The 26,211-nt window shown below is 55.8% G+C and overlaps 1 protein-coding gene across 2 annotated transcripts in view; it reads right to left on the bottom strand.

Annotated features, from left to right (window-relative positions):
- SMAD7 (SMAD family member 7) overlaps nt 1-26,190 on the bottom strand; it is a 30,978-nt gene extending 4,788 nt beyond the window's left edge. Inside the window, exons 1-3 of one of the 2 annotated variants that reach the window (XM_045790036.2) lie at nt 23,925-26,190; nt 22,580-22,633; nt 16,607-16,681 (exon numbers count right to left, since the gene is read on the bottom strand). In XM_045790036.2, coding sequence (XP_045645992.1) covers nt 16,607-16,681; nt 22,580-22,633; nt 23,925-24,537 — 742 coding nt within the window. In that variant the 5' untranslated portion in view covers nt 24,538-26,190. The remainder of the gene's footprint in view (nt 1-16,606; nt 16,682-22,579; nt 22,634-23,924) is intronic. The other variant, XM_045790037.2, reaches the window with a different exon arrangement.
- Between the last annotated feature and the right edge of the window lie 21 nt (nt 26,191-26,211).

Raw genomic sequence — 26,211 nt, 5'->3', positions numbered from 1 at the left:
CTAAGCCACCACAGCAGGACCCTCGCCGGCTCCTCCCCAGCCCTGCCCCTCCAAGCCTACCCTACGGTCACCCCAAGCCTCCCAGCGCCCAGACGCCCCCTCTCCTCACTGCTTCAGGGCTACCTAGGTACACAGAAACAGGCCTTCCGGCAAAACCATCCCACCAGCGAAGGCCTCTTGAACGCATCGCACTCCTGGGGGCCCAGGACAACATCCTACGTTGCCAGCTCAGAGATCTGCCCCAAATTCCCCACCATTTGGGCTCATTTCTGGGAAACGCTCAGCATCATCTTCAGAGAAGCACAGTTCCCTGAACCGGGCCGCAGCCCACAAGCATCTCCCCACAAAGGTCTGCGCACACGGGTAGCTCCTGGAGGGACTGCCCTGGCCTCAGAGGGGAGGAGCAGGGAGGCTCTCACGCAGAAAAGGCCCCGTCCTTCCAAGGACGAAGGAAGAGTCTCCGAGCCTGACTCCGGCTTCTCCTCACGGTTGCTGATACTTAACCTCCACAGGCAAGACTCGCGGGCCCTTGTTAACTTCCCTCAGCTTTACAACCTTTTCCGGTATTTTCAGCAACTTCTCTCCCTCCTCTGAAAACTATACAGGGGCTTGTTTAAAACTGTATTTGTGCATTTTAAAGCATCCAAAAGAAAAGCTGTGTTGTAAAAAGCCAACTAATCAGATGCCTGCTCACAATTTTTTCTTTTTATTACAGTTTAGGGAATTTTTGGAGCAACCCCAGAAAAATGCTGAATCCGCCTAAAATTCCTTTAAGGTTGTTTTCCCCCTCCCCTTCCTCATTTCCCTTAAAGCATAAAAATCTACCCTTTAAAAGGAAGGGGGGGCGGGTGTTGAGAAGGGAAAGGATTTTGCTTGTGTTTGCACTTGCATTAGGGAAGACCACTTAACAAGGAGCTCCCTGCCTCTTACAAAGAGTTATTTAATTACCCTGGTCATGAATGAACAGACCTGACCCTTCTAGAGGACCGGAGGCTCATGAATGACTCTCACGCCCAGGGTTCTCAATGGCAGCGGGTGACCAGACCCCAGGATTTTCCATTTTTATTTGAAGGTGTGGGGACATGAAGAGAAATGGAGGGAGGGAACACACATCAAGCTCGGTGCCTCAATGGTACCATTTCTGGTCTCTTGCTTACGAAGTCGACCACACTGGCCAGAGGCAGGACAATTCCAAAAACAACCCAGTGGGGCTCTGAGAACAGGGCATACAGGGGAGTGAGGCCATCAGAGCCTGGCTGTGCCCCACCCAGGGGTGCTGCTGGGGAAAGACGGATCCCCGAGATTCCGGCCTTTCAGGACAGGAACACAGTGGGGAACCAGGCCAGTCCACACAGAGCCGCCACAGCACTGGGGTCCACTGGGCTACATGCGCCCAACTGCTGGGACACCAGGGGCAGGAGTAAAAGGCGGGCAAGGATGGGTGTAACCATTCACATCTCTGCGAGGCACTCAGATTATAAAGGGAGATGTCTCGGGGCGCCTGGGTGGCTCAGTCGGTTAAGCACCTGCCATGGGCTCAGGTCATGATCCCAGGGTCCTGGGATCGAGCCCCACGTCGGGCTCAGCGGGGAGTCTGCTTCTCCCTCTCCCTTTCCTCCTCCCCGCTGTTTGTGCTCTCTCTCTCCAACAGATAAAATCTTTATAAATAAAGGGAGACGTCCCTGCCAAAAATCCCACAGTGGGACAAGGGCTGCGCGCCCCCTCCCCAGTGGCCCAGCACAGGAAGACGGGGCAGACACGGTGCCTTCACGCAGGTGGGTGAGGGCAAGCAAAGGGCATGCATGGAGACACAGAAGTTAAACCCGGCAACCCTGGAACGCAAACACGGCCACGCCTCACCGGCCGCAGGTCCAGGGTCCTCCCTCCTCGGGAGGCAGGCGCCACCAAGGGTTGCCTCATCCTGTCCTCCCCCCACCTCAGACATCTCAAAGGTTAACAGCACCTGTCAGCCCCGTTCCCCACCCTGGTCAGGGCACTGGCTGTTCAGAGAGCACCAGCCCACTTCGGGGACACGGACTGAGATAACAGGGGACCCAGTGCCAATCCGTCTCATCTACTCCCAACCCAAACACTCGCCAATGAACGAGGGACCCAGCGCGGTCTCTTGTCCAAGAAGCAAATGACCGCCGAAACCGAAAGCAGACACGTCAACACTTGCTGAGGTGTCTGGGCTCAATTCGGGTTCTGGAGCAAGCTGTCATCTGCCATGTTCACGACCTTATCCAGAACACCAAAGATTCCGCCAGGGCTCCCTCGGAGTCCTACGGGCAACTCTGGGATTTGGAACAAGTTACCCATAGGGGGCGAAACAAACTTGAAACACTTCCCTGAAGAAACTAACCCTGAAAACGCTCTGACTCAACCCATCACCACTACCCCAAGCTCCTCCACCAAAGAGATCAGGAAACGGATTCTGGCTGGTAAAAGGAAGGACCGAGAAAGCTGAGCTGTTTTCAGAGCTCTGCATAAGATCTCTCCATGGAGGTGGCTGGACTGGGGGGGGGGGGGGGGAGCAGGGGGTACCATAGGGTTTGCTTCCAAGGTCAAGGTACTTGCTCAGGTCTCTGTGGCCCAACCAGCTGAGCTCCCCAAAACCCGCCCCCTCCCTCGGGGAACTCTGGGGTTGTGCAATACCTCCCCACCCCCAGCTGTGGAATCAGACACCCCGTTCAGACCCACCTCCCATGGTACCTTGGTGGTGACTTAAGCTCTTCCCTAAAACGGAGCTCCCAGGGCCAACCTCATAGGGCTGTTGTGACAATCTGATACAAAGTGGCCAGGGGCCAGGACCTGGCTTGCGCCTACACATGCTGGTCTCATCTCTCAGACACCTTGTCTTGGGTTCTCCAACTGCTTAGAAAATGCTCCCCACCCCCTCTCCCCCCAGGGAAAAGAACAGTCTGAGCCATGCCCACAGCTAATAAGCATTTACGATGTACTGGCCCAGGTGGAAAGGAACCATGTCAACCTTATGAAGTTGCATCCTGTAACTGTCTTTATGTTAAAGAAGGGGAAAAAGAGGCACAGATCACTTGCCAAACAGCTGGAACTCAAGGCCAGAATACTGACTGGCGTTGAGCCGCGCTGGGCAGCCCCCTCCAACCTCTGAGGCTACTGGCCTCTCCCAAACACTAGCGGACAAAAATGAAGTGTCCTTCAGAACACGCTTTGGAAATCTGACGCCTACTTTAGGGCTGAGCATGGGGTTCAGCTCCCCCGCACCAACGGGGAATGAACCGGTTTCTTTGCCAGCAAGCCGCTCTATGATCTTGGCCAAGTGGCTTGCCCTCCCAGAGGCTCAGTGTGACCCATCCATAACTAGTATGGACGAGGAGAGGGCACAACGGGCCCCCTTCGGGCTCTCCAGTCTCCGGCTACACTCTGTGATTCAAAGAAGTGCCCGATCCATATTAACGCTGGTTCCATTTATTTTTACTACCTTCCAGAGAATAAGAAAATCACTTTGGGGAGCCTGGCACATTTCTGCATTTCATTTGCAACACTAAGACAAAACAAAATCAAAAGGGAAAGGAGATTTGAGTCAGATTCTGCTGTGTCCATCTGTAAACTGATTTCTTTTTAAACTTGGGAGTTATGAACTGTGCTTTTTCGGTCTTTCAGGAAAAGGTGGATCCCCCCCCCCCATGGAGGGTCTGCCGTATCACCACCCAGGCCTGGCCCCCTCAAGCTTCTCCCCCATCACCACCCTCCTCCTGCGAGCTCCTCTGGAGCTCCCCGATTTGGCAGAAGACTGATTCGTGACTGTGCCTTACAAATTATGATGAGTAATCACTTACTAAAGCTAAAATGGACTCCCCCCTGCTCCCCAAACGGGCCCCACCCCTGTCTCCCAAGGCCCCTCAAATGTCCAAGGCAACAGCCCCCAGCCCAGGGGACCCTCCTAAGAGCAGTATTTGGCCAGCAGAGAATATAATTGAGGGCAGTGCCGGGCAGGGGAGGGAAGCCACACAATCAAAAGCTCTCGTCTGTCTCGCCGGCCAGGCTGACACCACTTCCTGTGCCCCAGCCTTCAGCCATGCAAATTATAGCGTGTACCCGGCTGCCTGCCTTCTGAGGAGGCCAGCTCTGCCCGGCTCCGAGAGGACTCAGAGGAAGGGTGGGGACTCCCAGCCCGGCGAACTCCATTCATAATATTTACAGTAAATGGGCCTCTCTGCCTGTTTTGAGTGTGCACCCAGACTCATCACTTCAAGTTTGAATCTCAAGACACTTCCCCTCCAACGTGCACCAGAAAGTTCCCACTGTTACCCCCCCACAAATAACTCAGCGGCCCTCTTCAGAAAGGGGGTTCACACACCTGCACACAGACAGCCCCCCAGACCTGCATGGCATTATCTGCTCACCTGCCTGCCCACTGGGTAGGACCCTGGCCACTCCCAGGAAGACACAACAAGAGGTGGGACCATCACCCAACAGGAAGATGTCCAAGTCACATCTCGAAGCTTACCCCCCCAACCAACCTCCCTCCTGGAGAGGGACCAGAGATTCCCCCCCAACAAATTCCACCTGTGGATTCCCAAGTGGAAATGCATACACGAATGCAACCAAAGAATCGTCGTCTTAGACCACCAAAAGGTCCCTCATTTTCTTTTCTGTGCTGACCCCTTCTAAGTATGTGGGCTACACGTTCAAATTCAGTAAGAATCTTAATATAAATGGATGCATACGTCGACTGTTTTAAAGGACAGGACCCCCAGAGGTACAGAACAGTTCCCGCCTGGTTCTGCAGGCCTGGGGGCTCTGCAGTGAGCTGCTTTTGCTGTGGGCCTCCTTTTACGAAAGCCCCATGCACACTGACCTCCAGGGCCCCGGAAGGCAGTACAGTATTACAGGACCCACACACGGGCCCTGCCCTGTCCCTCCCATCCCCCCACACAACTCCAGCTTGACTCCAGCTTTTCTAGAGGGTAGGAAAACCATTGAAGACGTGGAAAAACACAGGGAGAAACAAAAGTCCTTTTCATCCCTCCCCTCCCCCAGCTCCCCTTGTTCCATAACAATTATGAAAACTGTTGGGATGGGATGGCATTTTGAACATTTACTGCATTCCGGCCAATACATTCCAATGCAGGATCTGATGGAAAAGCCTCCCTCTCCCGCCAGCTCCTGGCTCCCCACCCCCCTGCTTGCTCCCAGAGCCGTCATTCCTTCTCTTTCTTTACAACCCAACACCAGGGCCTGGCCAGGCCAGGCCCGCACCGTACTCACAGGGAAAAACAACAGTACGACAGACTGGAGACAGTGTGCAGACTGGAAAAGTTAATCATTACTTATGTCTACCTCTGTAATCTAATCTCTCTGGCTCTGACACACTCACTGTTCAGCCACCCAGCCCTTTCACCCCCAAAGCACCCAGGGCCTCCCAGGCCTGGGGGCCCGCCCCATGAAAGAGGAATGAAGCCTCCACCACCCTGGGCTGCCATCGGAAGGCCCCCCCCAGCCCACCGTAAATCGCCGTCTGCTCAGTCCTGTGTGCCCCACGTTTTAGAGGACTCTGGGCCTCACATATATTTGGGTTCCAATCTGGCTTGTATTACTTGTGGAGAGCCAGGCCACCCCTCCCCCACCGACTCAGCACCCCCACTGCCTGAGCCAGGGCTCCCCCTCAAACCCACCCAGTCGCATCCGGGAGCATGATGGCCAGTGTGACTCCCCCCCGCCCCCGCCGGCCCATCAGCCCACACACACCATCAAGATGGCGCTGCCCTACGATGCTGTCTCAAAAACTAAACCCGGAGTTACCAAAGGACCCAGAAATCCCACTTCTTGGATGTGTATCCAGAAGAGTCTTGAAAAGATTATTTGCATGCCCATGTTCACAGCAGCACTGTTCACAACAGCCAAAAAGTGGAAGCAACCCAAGTGTGTCCACTGAAGGATGAATGAATGAAGATGTAGACACACACTAAAAAAGGAAGGGCGTTCTGGCGCGGGCTACGACGCGGACGAACGTGCAATCAGCCAGCCACGGAAGGTCACTTGTGGGATGACTGCACTCCTATGTGGACCTAACGCAGTCCGATGCACAGAGACAGGAGGAGAACGGTGGCTGCCCGCAGCCCAAGGTGGGGGGCCGGCTGGGGGTTTAGGGTTTTGAGGGGACAGAGTCTCAGTTTGGGAAAGAGAAGAGGTCCCGGAGGATGGTGGGAGTGGCTGCCCCACGAGGTGATGGACCCATGCCACTGAGCCGTGCACTTCACAACGGTCTAAATGGGAAACGTGGGATATATTCTGCTCCCCAAAAATTGGAAAGGAAAGAAAGGACAAGGAAAGGGAGAAAGGAAAAAGACCAAACAGAAGAGAAGCCGCCCCCCCCCCCCCGTCCTAATGCTTTCCGGCGCTCCCCATTAACCTGCAGGCCTTAAGTACAGGGGATTCACTGGTGGGCTTCCGCCAATCACAAGCATAAAGGCCCCCAGGAAATGTATGCAGATTTTGGTATGCATATGCATTTTTATGGGGAAGGATTCCTCAACTTTCACTCATTCTTGGGAGAGTTTGCAAGCCAAGAAATGTGAAGAACTATAATCTTTTTATTCGAGAATGCAAGAGGCCATTAGCTACCCACCAACTCAGCAACAGGGGGTCTCATTCCCACCTGCCCTCAAATCCAAGAACCAAAGACCACACAGACCACAGGATGCTTTGCAAGATTCTGCAAGGGGACTTGGGAGACACCAGGTCCAACCTCTTCTTTTGCAGATGAGGACACTGAGGCCCAGGACAGGTGAGGCCCTGTGGGCCCGCAGAAGGCAAAAGCCCCACCTTCAGCCAGGAAAAGTGGGCCAGATCCTTGGGACAGACACCTGGGGGGGGGGGGCTCTCCCTCCCAGTGTCATTCTCCAGGCCCCCTCTGGAGACCAGGAGTTGGGGGGGGGGACTCGCTTCTGAGTCTTTTCATGTCCCCCACCCCAGACCCCTTCCCCGAGGAAACACCCCCCAGCCGGGTCTTCACTGTGACCCCAGTGAGCTGGAGATGGGACCCATCTATTTTTAACAGCTGTACTGAGCACCCAGCTCACAGGAAGACTCAACTAGTTAGTTCTTTGCGCTCCGGGTTACTGATTAATGAGGGGGAGGGGCTGTGCTGGCTAAGAGGCTGCCAGGTGCCGGCAAGGTCCCCAGGCACCTTTTCAAGACCTTCCCGGCCTGGAGAGTTCACTTGGCCTACTGGGGAAGGACACCCTTCCACCTTCATTAGGGGCCTGGAAGAGTGGAAGCTGGGGGGACAGGGTGACGGGGGCAGCTACATGACCTCTGAGTGGCAAACGCAGAAAGGTGCGTCCACAGAGCAGTCATCGGGTGGCGTCATTATTGTTTCTGTTCCTGTTGAGCGGCCATCCCAAGTTCAAAGTAAAAAGGCAATTCTGAAATGACCAAATCCGAGAGCCGCGAACAGTCCCTGGCCAGCGAACTGAGCTGTCTGCTGACAGAGACTCCCAGCGTGACAAGATGAAACTGGAGTGGAGATCAGTTCTTTCCTTCTGCCCTGGATCAAACCCCCACGCCAAACCAGCTCGCGGACTTTTCTGGCTGGTGGGGTTCCAGAGCAGAGCGAGAAGATCAATGAAATGAGTGACCTCCAGGAACGGAGCCCTCCGACGGCCGGGGGCGGGGTGAGCGCGGAAATGAACACCTCTGGTCACTGCCTAGTAGCTCTCTTCGCACAGAACCACCGCAGAGGGCCGGGACCTCCCGCGCCGCGCGGGCATCTCAGAAATGGGCCTGACCGGCAGATTTAACATTAAAACGCACGAGCTGCATCCCCAAATGGTCTTCCTGAGAATCAAGCCCACCAGGGTTCTAAAAGCAAAGTCGAGCTCCAGGGCTTTTAAAGATTGCCCACCTGCCTTGTGGCTGTCAAGACATCATGATACTATCTTTCCAGACATCTGTGTCTGTGCTGAACTCCCCCCCTGCCTCCCACCTCCCCCACCTGGGGCTGTGGTCCCACAACAGAGCCAGTGCACGGCTGGTCACCTTGGCTCCACACTGCACACCCAGGTACTACCAGGGTCTGGATTTTAACTGTACCTCCTAATGTTACTGCTGTTATCTTGACAATCAAGGGGAGGGGTGGGGGGCTGGAGCTGGAGGAGACAGACCTCTGTTTATCCACAAGCTTTGTTTTATCTCAACCCTCAACAGACCACACAACCAAAGCAGAGGCAAAAGCCAATGACGGAAAAGCTCTGCCTGTCCAGCCTGCCTAGCCCGCGTGCTCAGACAATCACCCCAGAGGCCCATCCCTGCACCCCTACCGTGTCTTACAACACCTCACCCCATGGCCCGGCTCCGAGCCCAAGGGCCCAGGCTCCCTCTGTCCTGTAGAAACTGCTTGACAAGCTGCCCTCCCTGTCTGTACTCCAGACTGATCCAAATCCCATTCAAGAGCCCTCTACCTCACTCACCCAAAAACACCTCCAGACAAACGACGTTTCTACGGGGGGCCCCAAAACTGCATCCTCCACACCTTGCAGAGCCGGGCACATAGTAGGTGCTCAAGAAACCATCACCGAATGAATGCACCACAGACATGCTGGCTTCTCCCAAAGCAGCTGGCCCACCCAGCTTTACACCTGCCAGAGGGAGGTGCAAGTGAACCTAGCTGGGAGGGGAGCACGCCTTCCAGCCAGGGGTCAGCCAGAAAGGCCCAGGCCCCGTCCCAGCTCCCGGTGGGGGCGGGCAGAGAGAAGCCCCTGTCCTCACCTACTGCCCAGCCAGCTGCGGCAGATTGAGAGAAGTGTTTCCAAGCCAGGCACCGGCCCGGCCACCTCTGTGGGCATACCACCTGCCCACAGCATTCTGCCTTGGCGTCCTGCTCTGTTTGGACAAGTTACGCTCACCCAGTGTTCAACAATGCTCTTACACACCCCAGGGCTCTTGTTGTGTTATGAAAACAAAACAATGCACGCGAAGGAAAAAAAGCTGGGGTGAGGGGCGGGAGGGAGTGGGGAGCAAGCCAGCCACACACAAATCTCCTTCTGGTCTCCATCCTACCGGGGGCCCCTTAGCAGCATGGGTTGGGGCACTGACCCGTGTCATCAGAACAATGACATCATCAAAAGGGGGACTCAGAAACCCAGAGATGAGTAAATGGAAACTGTGTTTTTACACCCAGGACAATACACTGCCTACTCCCCCACGCCGTGTGGGGCTGTGGCAAGCCCTCTTTCTGGGGAAAGCTTCTGGGTGACTGGTGGGCCACATCACCCCCTTCCCCTAGGGCAGAGCACAGCTTTATTTAGCAGGGGAGCTCTGAAGCCCGTTTCCTCTCCACTCCTCACTAGCGCCCTAGAAACATAGTCTCAGAAGGTAAGGAATTCCTGGGGGTTGCAGGGGCGGACACGGGACTGGGCTCTGTGGCTGGAGAAACCAAGGCAGCCTCGACTCCCCACCTGCCCCATTCCAGGCACCCACATTAGGGGAAGGCAAGGCTGGGGTGGAAAGCTGCGGGCATGAGCAAATTCTTACCTACTACCCCCCACCAAAAAAAAAGAGGTTCTTTTTTTTTTTTTTTTTTCTTTTGCAAGTTAAAACTGAGCTAATGACACTGGGTGGGGCTCAGTGTTGAGGACCTCGAGCAGCCAAACCAAAATTCATTTCCAGCCAAGAGCTGCTTGGCCTCACCATTTGGGGAAGGAAGCTGAAAAAGTCATGAAAGATTCTTTAGTGAACCAGGAAATAAGGCTGCAGTTAACATTTCAACTGAAGGTGACCCTTCTGGTCAAATATTGTTTTAAATAATAAAAATAACATAAAATTCTCAAACAGCCCCTTTCTTAAAGAAAATGGCCTAAAAGTTCTCGTGGGAGTGGAAGGGAAGAAGGGGGGAGAAAACCCAAAGAAACAACAACAACAACAAAAAAAAAACCAGCGCTGGCCTCCTCTGAGCCACTACCTTTTGCGAACAACTTTTTTCTGGAGTTCTTCTTATAAAAGGAATGATGCAATTTCCTGTCTTATCCCAATATTTCCTGTTCGCTTACAAGGTGAAAGTTATCACTCTGTTTTAAACAACTGTCCTCAGCTCCACAGAAAGTTCCTTTTTCCATCCAGTGCCCCATTCCCAGCACAAAATCTCCCCACCTCAGAACATAAACACTACCGTGTTCCACACCTTTCGAGAAATGGCTTCATTAAGGCGGCTCGATCCACGTGTGGCGGACACTCTCTCTGATCGCAGCTTCCCCACCCCAGGTCCCCCAAGACACCCCACGGGGAGACGTGGAAGGGCCCGGGGGCAGCCCAGCGTGTTTGGGTAGAGCCATTGCTGACAAAGTCAATGTTGCTTTCTTGGTGTGTTAGCCACTAAATTGAGAACTGTGTCTCAGCAGTTAATAATATCTTCCCGCTGAAAATAGCCCAGAAAGGAAGCCTCTCTGTGACAGTAGGCACCCGGCCAGACTCTGGGCTAGCCATTCAATCCCCAGCGAGGAAGATGGTAGGACCAGTGGTGACCTCCCAGTGGCCGTGCTGTACAGTAACCTTTCACGAGGCTCCTGCAAAGGGAGGGCTCCCGGGCAAGTCACCCGCCTCCCTCTGCAGCCCTATAACCTCAGTGGGGATGTCACATCGACCAGGGGCCCTGGCATTAGAGCCAGGGGAGGAGTCTGGATCCACAAGAAGGGGCAGGGGGTCCCAGGCTTTGGGGGACAGCCCCTGTATCGTGCTTGGTTTCCAATCCCGGCCTGGCCAGGCAGCAGGGAACCAGGCTGGGTAGACCTGGGGGGAAAATAGTATCTGGGGCAGAGAGGGACAAGTGCGCTCACTTCCCCTGCAGAAAGGTCAGGCTCGGAAAGAACCACAGGGAACTTTCCTGCCTCTCATTTCTGCAACCCACATGGAAAAGGGAAGGTCAAAAAAAATCACCGAGAAGCGCCTGCTTCTCCCCACTTCTTCAGGGAGTTAAGTGTCAGAGAAAACAGGCTCCCGGCCCAGGAGGGAGCCCCCCAACCCAGGGGACCTCAGCGGTGCTTTGGGAACAGCTGTCAACAGTAGCTCGCAGTCACCTCACACAAGTCTCTCCATTTTTCTTCTCTGGAATCACCGCTCTTGATTATCCAAGTATCTGCACGCATTTAAAAGCTACCACAGGTCACTACTTTTAAAAATTGTGGTAAAATACACATTAACATAAAATTTACCACTAGTGACATTCACGGAGCTGTGCAACCATCACCAGTACCTACATGGTTCCCTAACACTGTGACCACCCCGAAAGGAAACTGTCCCGCGGGTCACTTTTACAATCTCATATTAACAGCAGCAAAATCAACGGGAGGAAGGCGCAAAGGTAACGCACCTTGTCAAGTTTCTCTGATCAAGCAAACGTCGTATCTGCGAGGAGGTTCAGGACGTGAGATCCTCAAATTCTTCGCTATAGAGAATACACAGCATCACAGAACACCTGTGCGGCCACCAAGAGAAGCCACCAGACACTCCCTGCAGGGCAAGAGACCCCTCTGCCCCTTCCACCAAGGGTTCCTCAACTTGTCAGCACACTTGATCACGAAATACCGACATTGGGCCCCCACTCGCACACCGTGATTCGGAAGATCCCAGGGTTTCTAACCTGCAGGGACCACCGAGCACCCTAGGCGTCGTCCCCCCGCACCTGCTTGGAAGTTGCCCCTGTGGGTTCCAAGCCGGGTCTGAAGTGAACAGCATTAGCACGGCGATCAGCGCGCACCGGCAGGAGCAGGCTTTCCGTACAGGAACAGCAACAATAAAAGGAGCAAAGGAGGCCGAACTTGAGCCCCACTTTGGCACTTCTTCCCTCTCCACTGTCCTACTCGCCTGGAGCTTGCCACAGAGGCCGCCCAGGTCTACAAGTCCACCCAGCTATAGCGAGGCTCTGCTAAGGAAAGGGCCAAGGGGGTACGGGGAGATTTCATGTACTAGACTGTAGCCAGAAGCGACCCTGGAAACTGGCCCTCAGCTGGCCCCCTCCCCCTTTGCTAGGAGGCCCTGTTCTGCCTCAGTGACAGGATGCAGGAGGCAGAAGCCCGTCTAGTCTGGCCAGGAGAGCAGCCCAGATTTGCTCCAGAGAACTTTAAGCACTGTCTCCCTGCACTTAACCCCTGCCTGACTACCTCTTTCTTTCCAGGACAAAGGGGGTTTCGTGAGTGAACCTTCATCCAGGGCCGAGAGCACGGCCTCCAGCACTGCAGAAGCCCGAGCTGCTGTCCACGACGGGTCTTCACGGGGGAGTGGGCGTGCACCAGGTGAGCCGGCCCAGGCCCGAGTCACTACACTGGCATTCAGGGAGCTGTGGGCTGGGTCCCTAGAGATCCAGACTGTCTGGATCCGAGGGTAAGGGAGTGGGTAGGTAGGAAGCTCACTCATGGTCACATGGGCCGGTGCATCCCTCAAAGCCTGTGCTCTTGGGCCCCTTGGATGAGCTCAATCCTCGTCGTCCTCCTCCTCCACCACCCCCACCCCCCACCCCCACATTGGAGACCTCAGTGAAATCACAAGCCGCTTGTTCCCAGGCAGAGGAGGGAGACACGAAAAACACCGCGACAGGCACCCAGGTCCAGATTCCCAGTGTGCCATCACCATTCCAAGCCAGACAACAAGGAACTGTTCACATGGAGCCGATGAACTGCGCTTAAAAACAAGATCCGAAGTTACTTGGTTTGAGCCTAAATTGACCACAGACTGAGCCAGAGCCCATTTCCAGATTATACAGGTAATTTTGAAGACTTCTTTGTAGCTATCATAGATGCCAGCGGGGACCAAAGAGGAGGAGAGACAAAGGCATGACCTAAGAACACTCCCATCATCCAGAGTGGGAACCAGAAGTTCTACATGGTTCTTAAGACCCTCCCTTGGGTTGGTGGGACGCTCTCTCTCCAACAAGCACGACTCTGCACAGCCAAGAGTTTGGGCTCCCTCAACTCCCCTCCCAACCCCGCAAGACACATCACTACCTATGTCACCACTGCCCCCCACCTCCTTCCTTGAATTCCATGGTGGCATCTCTCTTGAAGGTAAAATAACGACGAACTGCTGGCCTCCGGGGGCGGGGCACGTAAGTCTGAAACCCAGTCAGCTCCAGACATTACTACGTACAGGGAGGACGACAAAGGGTGGGCCTACAGCTGAACAACCCAGAAGCTGCAGGAGAGATGGTGTTCCTCCAACCCACCCAGACCAGGACAGCAGATGAGCTCAACGAAAGCCCCACCGGGAGCTCCAGATGGAGGCTGCAAAGATGGCAGCTTCTAGCACATGCTTTTGATTACCAGTGATACCGAAAGCTCTGGGAGCGAAACCCTCCCGCTTCCACCACCCAGCCCCACCCAGCCGAACCTAGAAGCTTCCCCTCTCCATCAGACCTCTCCAGGGTGGGTCTTCTGGAGCTAGGACCCGCTCCAGGAGGTGCATGCCTTTCAAAGGGCCCTATACACACGCGGGGGAACTCGGGGCTGCTGATTCAGAGTTGAGAACTGATCCACAAACACTCCCCCACCCGCAAAGCGCATATCCTCGTGGCAAAGCCGCCCTGCCGTCCACCCACCCCAGGTGCAAGGAAGGAACCCAGGCCTAGCCCACAGCCTGCCTGGGGGCCCCTGCCTGCTCGTGCGTGTGTGCACGGGGAAGTCTATCTGTACGTCTGCAGCGCACGCGCACGCACACACACAAAACCACGCACCGAGCAATCCATCTGTCTCAGAGAGCCGGCTGTCAGAAATGAAAGTACAATCTTCTGGAACCGAGTCCCAGCCTTCTAAAAATGTGCCGTTTTCCCAGACTGAGGAAACTTGCAGGGGTGGGGTATGTTTCACTGCAAGTCCCGGAGGCCTGGGCCCGTCGCCTCCCCGGCCAGCCCCAAGCTGCAAGGCTGGATTCCAAATGCAGCCAGCGGGCCTGCTCCCAGGGCTCCCACCCGCCCACTCCCCTTCCCTGCAGGAGAGGGAAGGGCCAGCCTTAGAGTCACCCCGGCAGTTCAGGAGGGGAATGCCTTTGAGCACACCCCCACCCCCACCTCTGAGGCACCACATTTTCACATTTGGCTGTTTTTTCTTTCCCTTCTTCCCTTGCCAAGAGAATCAAGCCCTGGCTCCCGCTCCCGACCTTCCTCCCACCCTAAACTGAGCCCCATTCATTAAGCCCGCTCTCAGCCAGGGCAGGACAGGAAGGAAAACAGCACACAGGGCCTGTGAAAGAGACACTCAGAGAGGTTATTTCAAGGGGGAGGAGGGGGCAGATCCTTGTAGGCGCTCTCACCGCTCCCCACCTTGATGCCCACTGGCCCCCCCTTTCCTGAAGCAGGCCCCCACCTTCCAGCCTCTGCTAACCCCTTCGCCTGGGCAGCCTGCTCCCCCGCGACCACAAGCCCTGCCCCATTCAGCCACGCTGCCACCACAGCCCCCACCAGCCTCATCCTCCAAGGCGGACACACCCAGGCCACCCCCCCTCCCCCCACGGAAAGATCAACTTGGGAAGGAGGTTTGGGCTCATTCCATTTGCAAAAACCCTCGTCCTGGACCTGGGCCATGGAACCATCTTTTAGGGGGCACTCTCGCTACAAAGGGTGCAGCCCCAGGCTTTCTCCGTGCCCATCACCTCCCCTGCTGACACCCCCAAACCACCGGGCACCAACCCAAAAATCAAGTTTCTTCAATTTCCCCCCACAGCACATTATTAATAAACTGCTCCAACTCTGAACGGAAAGAAGAAAGAGCTCAAACTTTGAAGCCTTGGGAATTAGTAAATTAAGAGCTAAAATTCAAAACAAATGCTCTTTCATGTGGAGGCCCCTGGTCTTTTTCCTTTTGCAGTTTTGTTAAACCATTCGATCCCTTCAGAGACACCCACTCCTCCCTAACAGCTCCGTAGTAATCTAAACGGTTGCCATTACCTTAGGGGGCGGGGAAGCAGTTAATCGTTATTTTACACACACCCCCACCCCCAGTTTCTTTCTAGGACTGGGAGAGCTTTGGGACCGCCAAGTCAAGCCCACCCATCTCCGAGGGGGAGCCTGGGGCGTGCTGTCATTTGGCTCTGTGGCCAAGGGAGGAGATGCTCGGCCTGGTGTCGTCACTTCCCCCAGCAGAGGAGACAGACAAGATGTTATCAGTAAGCCAACCCTTCCGAAAAGCCCCCCTTTCAAAAGCTACCACTTCCCTTGCTTCAAAGGGGCTGGGGCTCCTCCCTACCCACTCAGGATCTACAAAATAAACCCATCTAACAACATTCTGAGTGTGTTCTTTTGCCCAGACCCTCTCCTCTTCCTGGCCTTCTTTCTTTCAGGAACTTTCTCAGAAAGCAGAAAAGATGCAGTTCACCCATTCCTGCAAGTTCTCCCTCCTCCAACCGCTGTGGTCCAGCCCCGTCCTCCCGCCCCTCTCTGGGTCCCCTCTCTCCTTCCTGCTCACTCCTCATTAGGAGCTTTGGGTAAACAATACCCTCCCGTCCAGACAACAGTCAGAGTATATATTGCACTGAAATAAAAACAAACAAGGGTCTTCCTAAAGCCGTCTTCCACAAGCTCAGTTCCTGGAGGGGGGGGGGTGCTGACCGGGATGAGCTGAGCATGACCGTGGCATGGAGGCAGCGCCTGACCCATCAGAGGTCATCTCACAGAAGAGGGTACACCACAGTCGTGTCCCCCACCCCCCACTCCCCAAGACAATTTTACTGCTTCCTTTCAAGCTGCCATGATCCTATGCCAATGTCCCAAAGCAAGAAACAACAAATAGACGGAACTCTGGAATTTCTCCCCCACGCCCTCCCCCGGTCTACTTTCCCTCTTGCTTTCAGCTAGCTCTCAGAAAATCCAGTGATGCCATACTGGGGTGGGAAAATCAGGTGGAAACCGGATGTCTTTTGAAAGAGGAAAATGCTTCCCACTTACATTGCTAATGAGTTTCTCCAAGTTTATGACTCTCTCCTCCAGCCCCTCAGGGACAATGATGCTTGGGCTACCCAATGCCCCTCCCTCCATCCCATAACCCTCCAGCACTGGCATTCCAGGCCCGCAAGCAGGCCCATGGGCCCTGTGGAAAACCTTCCCTGCTGGGTAGCCCTGCGAAGTATCGAGGGTCTGCAGGGCTCCCGTGCTCAGACATGCACCAAGCTAGACTGGGAAATGAAAACTTGCACAGAAGCATCAAGGACTCCGACACACAACTCCCATCCTACACTTGGGATCTGTCTTCAAGTTCCCAAAAGGTGGATCCATCCCCTTCAAGGCGCTCAATGCAGTAACGACAGAGTTTAAACCCATCAACTAATGACAGCCAAGTCAGCAAGTGCAAGCCCTTCGAGCCAGTAGCTGCTTTCACAATAACCAGCAAACACAGCACCCCGCCAGTCCGCAGCTGGCCCCCACTTCCTCCTCCACGGAGCAGGCCCTGCGTCCTGATGCGTAGGGGACGGCAGAATGACCAGCTCAGGGGCCCCAGTCCCCACGGATGCACCCCGTTGAAGCACATAAAAGTGAGAATTAATCCCAGACCAGCTGGGGCAGCAGAAGGCCACCCTCATTCTTCCACAGTCCAGTCATTTCAAGAGGTCTTGGAATTGCCAGGAGAATAAGAGAAAAATGTCTCACCTGAAAGCCCCCCAGGGGCCAGATAATTCGTTCCCCCTGTTTCAGCGGAGGAAGGCACAGCATCTGGACAGTCTGCTGTGGATTTGAAAAGGAGAGAGAAATAAATACACAAATAAATAAATAACAACACCAAGATTAATTTTTAAGCACATTCTAAACAGCATTAAAGAGAAACCACACATTCCAAACAGCTGACTCCCGCCACGATGCTGATTATTAATGGTCTGCTCAGGCTTCGCTGCCCATCATGAGACAGACCACAGCACCCTGTCACCCGTCTGGGCTCTGGGCAGCCAGTTAATCATTAGCCAAGTCAGGCTCGATCACAGACTGGCTGGAATTTCTTATTGCAAATCCCCCATTGAGGAAACCAGGTAGTTCCCAAGGTCAAAGAACGCGTGGGTTCTGTTCTCAACCCCCGTTGTCGTCTGCCTACCAACCATCCCAGAGAAGGGTCAAGAGTGAAGACTCCTTGCTCAGATCCTGTGGGCTCTCCACCACTCCCACAGACTCCCCATGAGTCTCTCCCTCATCTTGTGCAAGACAGACTTCCCAGTTCTTTAGGACTTTCTCAAGACTGCCCTTGGGCTGAAGGGGCTTCTTTTTCCTTTTTCCTTTTTTTTTTTTTTTTTTTAAAGACTATTTGAGAGAGAAAGAGCTCATGAGCAGGGGGAAGGGCAGATGGAGAAGGTGGCTCCCTGCTGAGCAGGGGGCTCCAACCCCAGGACCCTGGGATCATGACCTGAGCTGAAAGCAGATGTTTGACCAACTGAGCCACCAAGGCTCCCCTTCTTTTTCCTTTTGAATGCACGTGTAAGAAGTATGGCCAAGTGTACAAATCTCAGGAACACCCCAGTGAATCCTACTTACGTACACACCTGTGTAAAGCCACCACCAGATCAGGACAGAGAACATTGTCTCAGCAAGGCTCCCAGCTGGAGGGGACATGTTCTACCTCCCTCCAGGCCTGGTTCAAACTCCTCATCTATGGAAACCTTCCCGGGCAGCCCCAGACCTGCAAGGCCCCCTGCCCTCGGTTCCCATAAAATCTTTCTGGCACCCACCACTTGGAGTTCCCTTCTGCCGTCTCTGCTCATCTTTCACCTTCAGATCCTGTCTGCCCTAGCTAGACTAGAAGCTTCTCTGCAACATCTTTGTCACCCTCAGGTGCTCAGCACGGTGACCTAAATGTTAACGAGGATAATGACAATTCTAGCTGAGAAACAGACTCGAGAACCTCCCTCCCAGCAACTAAACCAAAAAATAATGCCTCCGAACCACAACTAATTAGTTCCATGAAACAAAAATACAAAGGACCCTGTAAGCTCCGCCATGCACCATTGCCAATGCCAAACTTCCAGAGAGCCACAGAGAAAGGCTGGCTCGGGAAAGGGGCTTCCCGGCTCCACCACAAACACACCAGGTTAGATGGCACAATTCCAGCCCCCCAATACCCCAGGTCACCAGCAGGATGTCCCCGGGGTGTGTACTACCAGTTTCCCACAGGATCCACTTGGCCACACGGGCCAAGAGGAAGCCAAACGTTAAGAGCAGCCCAGAGGCAAGGAGCCCATCAGCAGTCTCCATCCCCCCCCCAAAAAAGGAGGCGGGGGGCTGAGCGCGGCACATGGGACCCCAAAACCACCTCTGGGTTTCTGCCCCCTGCCCCTCCAACTACTAATTCCAGGACCCCCCCCCCCATTCTCTGTCTTTCTCAGGCTAGATGAAACTACTTCTCAAGAATTCTCACCGGAGGAGGGGGGAACACCGGAGCGGTGGGCAGGGGTGTAATCTCATTTTATCAGGGTGAAGTGTAATTCCTAACAGGAATATACAGCTTTACAGGATACACTTAATCAAATGCAAAACAATAGGGGGAGCAGGAAATGGAGCCGCTTGTTAACTGGTGTAGACCCTGCACTTTCTAAACTTCTTTGATGGCCTCCACCATGTTCTAGAGATAGGCTTTACCTACCCACAAGTGGAAGACACCCCCACATTAAACATGATGACTGATCCATGGCCACGGCCCACCCCCCTTCCTCCAGCTTTGGCTGGCAGAATCCCAGGGGTGAAGTGTGTTTCAAAGGAAGAGCCCAGCATCGCGGGGCAGAGCTGGGACCACATTCGTGGTGTCAGCCCGGCTCAGATCAAAGGTAAGCCAGCTCCGCACCGGCAACCACAAGCGTTTTTATGAAATGGTGCTCTGCCCTTCTGCAGAGCCTTTGATCTCAAGAGGGATTTACAAACATTAATTAGGCCTCCCTGCCACCCCTGTGAAGTAGCAAAGTATACCTGTTCAACCCGCACCCGGGTAAACTGAGGCGTCACTGACAGCCCAAGGGGCCACCCAGTGAGCTGGGCCATGCCCAAGAGTTCGGCGCTCAGCTCGCCCATCCCACAGATCTCCCTTCCCCAGGCATCCCCAGTCCCCGCAAGTAGTCAGGTCGAGACAGTCCCAGCATCCAGACTGGCCTCGAGCTACCGCCAGGCTCGTAAAGGTCGAAGAGGCCACACCTCCATCCCTCCCGTACTAAACACACTCCAGCGAGAGAGCCCTCCAAAGTTCGCGTGTCAGCCTCCACCTTGTGTCACCGGCTCTCCAGAGCCCAGGCTGCACACACTCCCAAGTTCTAGGCCATTCCTGGCTCTCCTCCATCCTTAAGCATTACCAAGCACCCACTAAGTGCTGGGTTCTCTGGCAGGAAAAGACGGTCCTTGAAAGACGCAAGCCAGGGGACCAGCCAAGAAATGAGCTGTTCAGAGGGGGTACGAGGTGAGGGAGCTGGGGGATCCCACTTCTCTCACCAGAAGAATGGTTCCAGGAGAGTTCAAGATGTTCTTGTCAACTTGATTCTGACCTTCCTAAGGGGCACCAGGGCCAGAGAAGCCCCATCCCCGCTCCCCCAACCACAGCCATACCCTCCATGTCCCAGCTCTGCCCTCAACCACAACTGGGATGAACCCTGGGAAAGCACACCCCACCGCACTGGAATCATTCACATTTTTAGGCAGGCACATCATCAGGCCCCTAGAATGAATGAATGAACCAACTAATGAGCAAATGAATGAATCATCTAACTCTTAACTCTTTGATTGTCTGGATTTAAAGACGTTCAAAAGAGTTAAGTGGCGTGAGTTAAGAGGTAAAAACAGGGCTGGATTCCAGACTTCTTAACTACGCTTTGGAGGCCTGATCCACCAAATGGGTACTGGTCGCCTGGGTCCCCAGCCTACTCAAGCAGTGTCTCCAGCAACAACGCCGCCCACACACACCGCCAGCCATTCTTCAGCCGTCCACACCATCGGATGCAAAGGACACAGGCAACAGAGCCCACAGAGCAGTCCCCTTAGCATCCTCACTCCATACACCAACCTCTACTTTGAAACAGCATGTCCTCAACCCCTGTGGGAGGGGAGGGCGTCGTCTTGACTTCGGACAGCCCCAAGTCGCAGCCACCTTGCCCCTAGGTTCAGTTATGTCTGACTCTTTTCCAGGAAGATCCTGAGGGTTTGGGACCACCCAGCACCCAGGTCTACAAAGCTCAGGCCCTACCAGAGACTACCGAGGAATGGCTTGCACCACAGCAAAATGAGAGCTCCGAGCTTTAACCCTGGGAGTTCCTCCAAAGGCTACAGAGGTACCAAGCCCCAGCCCCCTTCCCACCACCTCGTCTGGAGATGGAGACTTCCCCGAGGGATTCCCTTAGTTGTGCAACTGGTTAAGGTTTTTTAACAGTTGTCCATTCTAAAACCTTGCGACTGGTTCTCACCTAATCACCCAAGACCAAAAATCCAACCTCAGGCTCAGGCGCTTAAGAACGCAAGCAGCTGATCTCCATTTTCCAGCCAACTACTCTCCTCTCACGGGCAGGTTAAAGATGAAAACCTGGGGCAGCATCCCATCTGCCTGCGTGTGACCTCGACTCCCCTGGCCACAGCCACCAGCAAACCCAGCCCCTGCCCTGTCCCCAGCCCCACCATTCCCAGACCTGGCCGCCCACCAGGGTATGAGGACAGTTCTGGGGGGGGGGTTCACCTATTACCACCTCCTGTCCCTCCACAACTAAGGCCTTTCTTCATTCCTTTTTGTTGTTCTGTTTTGTTTGAAACAAAACGTTTTGGGTGAGTAACCAGCTGTCTGAGTTTCCGATTGGCGGGTTAATCACTTCCTATTGGCTGATCTGGAAAACTTTTCTCCCCCTTGGAAATGGCACATTCCTGTCTTTGTGGCTTCTCTGTTTACACACATTTTGCTACCTAATGTCAACACTTGCTAATGAATAAATCTATCACTCCACTCACTGAAAATGAGGTCCTGGCCTGGCAGAAGGACAGTCTGAATCCCGTGAACGATTTATCCTGCTGTCTCTGCAGGAGACCCGAAGACAACGTGGCCCTCCTTTTCTATGCTTTTAAGAGGTTTCTGGGAGCATGTATGGACCCCTAGCCATTTTTACTCCCGGCGCCAACATGACAGGTCTTCCTCTCGGTTAAGGGAAGCCCTCCACGTGCGAAGGATACAGAAGTTAAAACTAGAGCAGGGCGGAGATGGCTCCTTGTAGAACGAACCTCATGAAAGAAATTCTGGGTCTCGATGTCAAAGCCCAGTCAAGGTACATTCTGAGAAAACAGAGCTTGGTGACTTCAGTTAACGTTTGTTAGGAATACAGAGAGCCGGTTATCTCCTCATTAATGACCATTTATCTGGTGTTTTGTAAATCGAAAGCAAAATATCACATGCTTTGCAGACTCTTATTAGGCCAGGCAGGCAGGCAGCAACGCCTCCCGACTGCAGGGAGCGGCGGAGTCCCGGGAGGGCCAGCTGCAGAGCGCGGGCTTCGGTGACACCGTTCATTAAAGCATTTAATTTATGACAACGCCCCAGCAAAACTTTTAATTAGTGGGGGGGAAAGGCCCAACAGCCAAAACTCATGAGGAGGAAGGACTTGTGGAATTCCAAGAAAGAAATGGGGCCCAACCCTTCACGTCTCCTTCGCCCAGACCAGAACCTTGGCAAAACAAAAATGTCACGAGGATGCCATTTTTCAGGTACACAGGCCTGAAGGCCGAAGTTACAATCCGTACTCTTTGGATGGTGAACCCTTCCCCACTGTGGAAGAAGGGGCTCTAGGACTCCAGGGCCCATCCCCGTTGGCACGCTCGAGCCCTCGTCTCGCTGACCCTCTGCCCCCTGGCACGGCGTGCTCCATAGGGTGAGCCCCTGCCCTGCCAGCCAGCAGCTGAATGCAGACGACCACCACAGGGCTGGTGGCAGTCTCAAACGGGCTTCTGCTCTAGCTCCAAGCCACCCAGTGACAAAGCAACAGGCCAGCAGAGCTATGCTAAAAACTTATCTAGTCCCTACCAAGAATTCTGAGAAAACCCAGGGCAGAAGGGACTCACACGTGCCTTCCCCTTCTGAACCCGCCAGGGCGCTGTCACCTTTGCTTCTTAAATTTTCTAACCTCTTACTTCCAACCAAAGCCTTCCCTACACCTTTGAAAGGGTCTTCCCTCTCATCCAATTATCCATTCTTCTGACTCTTCCGGCGCCCACAAAGCCTCTGCATTTTCCCATCAACCTGTTCTATTTGGCGCTGGAGACACTCTGCGTGGATCAAATTCCACGTGAACGCTGAGCCAACGCTGGTGAGAGTGAAAATGCATAAGAAAAAAGGAACAGAACATAAAGTTTATCTAGGAACACCTTTGCAAAAAAGAAAATCTAGACAGACAGCAAGACCCACACACACCCGCACGCACGCGCACACACACACACACACACACACACCCTCTCCAGCCACAACAAAAACAGAAAAATCCACCAAACTTCCAGCAGAGGAAGCCCAGCATCACCTCGGGGCAAGCCCAGCGCCTCCCCAAAGCCGCGGCCCCGACACAAAAATCCGCGTTCTACAGGCTCCATTTCTAACTCAAGATAGGAAGGATATTTTTAAAATCATCCACTCACCAGTTGGTTTGAGAAAATCCATCGGGTATCTGGAGTAAGGAGGAGGGGGAGACTCTGGAATTAAAAAAGTAAGAGAAAATAAAGGCCGAGCCATGAGAACGAGAGATAGAAACTTATGATAACAGAGGCATTCTTTTAGCCCAACTGTTTGTCTTAGCTGTGGGGGTTGGAGGCAGGGCCGCGAGGCGGTGATTGCCTTGATATTTAGCTGTCAGATAAACAAAAGAGGCCGCCTGGCGCCAGCCTCGGCGCTCCGCTCCTCCACGTCTGCGGCCACCGCCGCCGCCGCGCTCCGCCGGCCCGGCTGGAAAGCACCGGCTCGGCCCGGGCCGCGCACTTCACAGCTCCCGGGGCGGGGAGCGACGAAGCCCCCTGCCCGCCCTCCGGGGGCGCCATTCACCCCCGCCCCCCGCACACCCCCGCAGAAACTCGGGGATCTCCTTTCCCAGCCCACCCGGGAGACGCGCCCCAAGTGCGCTGGTGAACTTGGGAGGATCTGTGGGAGCCCGAGGCACATCCCCCGCCGCGCACAGAGATGTGGAGAAATGGGAAGCGGTGGAGGCGGCGGCGAAAGGATAAAGCGAGGGAGGCTGGGGTCTCAGAAGCGAAGCCCAGGGCCCGGCGCAGTAAGGGGCGGCAAAGACACGGAGGGGCTGGGGAAAGCCCATCCTCGAGTCAGTTCTGTGCTTTACTGTACTGGAAGAGAGTAAAAGTTGGGGACACCCAACTTCTGGCCGCTGGCTCTCTTCCATCCTGGCTGGCGGACTTGAGAGGAGATACCCAGTTGGGCCTCCCATCCGAACCCTCTTTGCCCCAAGACCCCAGAGCTGTGCGGCAAGGGAGTATCCATCCCGACGTGACTCATTTACTAAAGGCACAGAGCTTTCCAGCCTTTACAACTGGCTTCTCCCAACCTTCCTTGGCGGGCTTGGACCGAATCCAACTCGGCCACACACCTCAACGCTTTTCCGGGTGCACGGGAGGCGTGACCCCCACTTCTCTCTGCACCCCCTAGCTGATGTGGAAATGAAAGGAACTCATTTTTAACCGCGTGTCTGTGGAGTGTGTGCCTGAACGGTGCCCACAGCCCACCTAGGGGCTGCAGAGGAGAAAAACCTGGAAGGGAACCCCCAGGGAATGCCCTTGCAGTTTCCCCGTATCCTTTCTCTACTTTAGTCCCCAAAGTCTCTTCCCAGAAGGGGATGTACACCCCCGCCCTGAGGCGGCTGCGCGCGCGCGCGCGCGCGCACACACACACACACACACCCCGGGGGGAAAGGGGGTTCTTCCACCACTAAAGCGCCAGGGGAAGGGAAAGGAAAGGGGTGAGCGCAGAACTTCTTACCTAGTTCGCAGAGTCGGCTAAGGTGATGGGGGTTGCAGCACACCAGCTCGGGGTTGATCTTCCCGTAAGATTCACAGCAACACAGCCTCTTGACTTCCGAGGAATGCCTGAGATCCGGCCACCTGAACACTTTGCACAGCAGGAGGGGGAGCGAGTAGGACGAGGGCGGCTGCGCGGGCTGCGAGCCGGCGGGCGCCCCCAGGCCCAGCCTGCAGTCCAGGCGGCCGGGCAGCAGGAGGCACGCGGTGCGCGTACCGCCGCGGGACTCCACGGCCTGGAGCAGCAGCTCCAACTGCCGTTCCTTCAGTTTCTTGAGCACCGAGTGCGTGAGCGCCTTCAGATCCGCCTCGGCGCCCCCGGCCGCGCCGGCGCCCGTGGCTGGGGGGTGGGGATGGTGGTGACCTTTGGCACCTCGGACCGCCTTGCCCAAGCAGCAGCCAGCCCTGCCCGCGCCGCCGCCACCGGCCCCATGCGCCCGGCCGTCCGTCGCCCCTTCTCCCCGCAGCTCGCCTCCTCCTCCACCTCCCCCCGCGCCCTCCTCCTCGTCCTCGCCGCCGGGCGCACGGCTCCTCCAGAGACGCCGGACAAGCGCAGATCGTTTGGTCCTGAACATGCGGGGCGAGGAGGCGAGGAGAAAAGTCGTTTGCCGGCTAAGGAGCGAACATGACCTCCGCACACCATGAAGAAGTCGGGCGCCGAGTTGGGGCAGCAGGCGCAGGCGACAGCAGCAGCAGCAGGGGCCCGGGCAGGAGCGGCGGCGGCCCGAGGGGCGCTCCGTGGCATGCGCCAGTCTCCCGGAGGCCGGGGCGCGCGCGGGGGCCCGGGGGCGCCCGCCGGGGCTCGGGGGCCTGCGCTCTGGCTGCCCCACCCCGCGCGGCCCGCGCCGTGCGCGGCTCTCGGGCCCCGGCGCACCCCGGAGGAACGCGGCCGCCGCTTCCCTGGGGGCGGCGAAGCCTGCCCCGGTCGGCGCCTCCCAAAAAAGAGCCCCCCCCGCAGCGGCTCCCGAGTGTCGGGCTCGCCAGCCTCGGCTTCCTACATGGAAGATCCGCGGGGGCAAAAAACGAAAGGCGTTCAGCTGGGCTGCTGGAGGGAGGAAAAAGCCTCTTTCCCCCTTGCTAAGCAACTTAATTTGGGGGTGGGGAGAACAGGCAATTAAAAAAAAAAAAAAGCAGGCACGCGATTTATTTTTTTCCTCTATATCCTTAGTAACCGGATCTCCTCGAATTCCGTGCACACGAAGACTCGGGGGAGGGGGCCGAGTGGACTTCACCCCGCATGAGATGTCTGGCGGAAAAAGAAGGCTCTCAAAAATCTAAGAACCAAATATGCAAAGCCCAAAATGAAAACCACCACCTCCTCGCACCCCCGGAGGTCTGGGGGCGTCCGGCTGGAGCTGGGGTTTAAAAAAAGAAAATGTTTACAAAGTAGAACAAGACATTTGAGGGGTGGAAAAAAAACGTATCCACGAGTTACATCCCCTTTTTTCCTTGCAGAGCCCCGCTGGTCTTCCTCTCCTTTTCTTCTGCCAAGGGAAAAAAAAAAATCGTGTATTTTTTTTTAATCCACAGAAAGCTCTGGCTAGGCTGCTTCAATCCTCGGCATCTGGGTGTTTTAGGGGAGTCTGGTCTTTCCTCCTGCGCTCCCGGGGGCCCCGGTCCTCGGCGGGGACTTCCTCGGGGCTGGCGGGGGCGCAGGGGCAGAAGATGCTGCGGCGGCGGCGGCGGCTGCGCCCGGCGGGGCTGACAGCGCGGGGGAGGGCGGCGCGGCGGCGGCGGGCCCCTGGCGGGTCGCGCGCTCTCGCCCTCCTGGGCGCAAGCTGCTCACTAATGCGGGGGCCGCCGGCGCCCCCTCCCCTGGCCGCGGCTGGCCGCCGGGACTCCCCTCAGGAACTGCTCGCCCCGACCCGGCTGCGGCGGCGAGGAGGCCCGGGTGTCCTCAAGCCGCCTCCTCCACCGAGACTCTGTCGTCGCGCCCGGGAGCCTCCTTGTCCCCCGTCCGCCCTCTCCTGGCGCTCGGGTTCTTCTGCCGCCGCCGGGGGCTCGCCGCGCCGCACTCAGGGTCTCCGGGGCCGGACGCTCGGCAGCTCGGCGCCGGCGGGCTGGCTCTGTCTCCGGCAGCTCTCTCCCGCGCGGCGAGCGGACCGAGCACGGCGCCCGGCTGGCTCGGCTGGCGCGGCTCGGGGACAGGGTGCTCCGTGCGCCGAGCGAGTGAGCGAGTGTGCCCGCGGCTCGCCGCCTCCCGCAAGGCCTCCCGCCCCCGCCCCCTTCCCTCCCCCTTCCTCCCCCTT

The sequence above is a fragment of the Ursus americanus genome, chromosome 19 (assembly GCF_024610735.1).
Source record: "Ursus americanus isolate L20-20 chromosome 19, mUrsAme1.1.p, whole genome shotgun sequence".
NCBI classification, from domain to species: Eukaryota; Metazoa; Chordata; class Mammalia; order Carnivora; family Ursidae; genus Ursus; species Ursus americanus.
The sequence above is the reverse complement of the archived record's forward strand: the minus strand, read 5'-3'. Positions and strand labels throughout refer to the sequence as shown.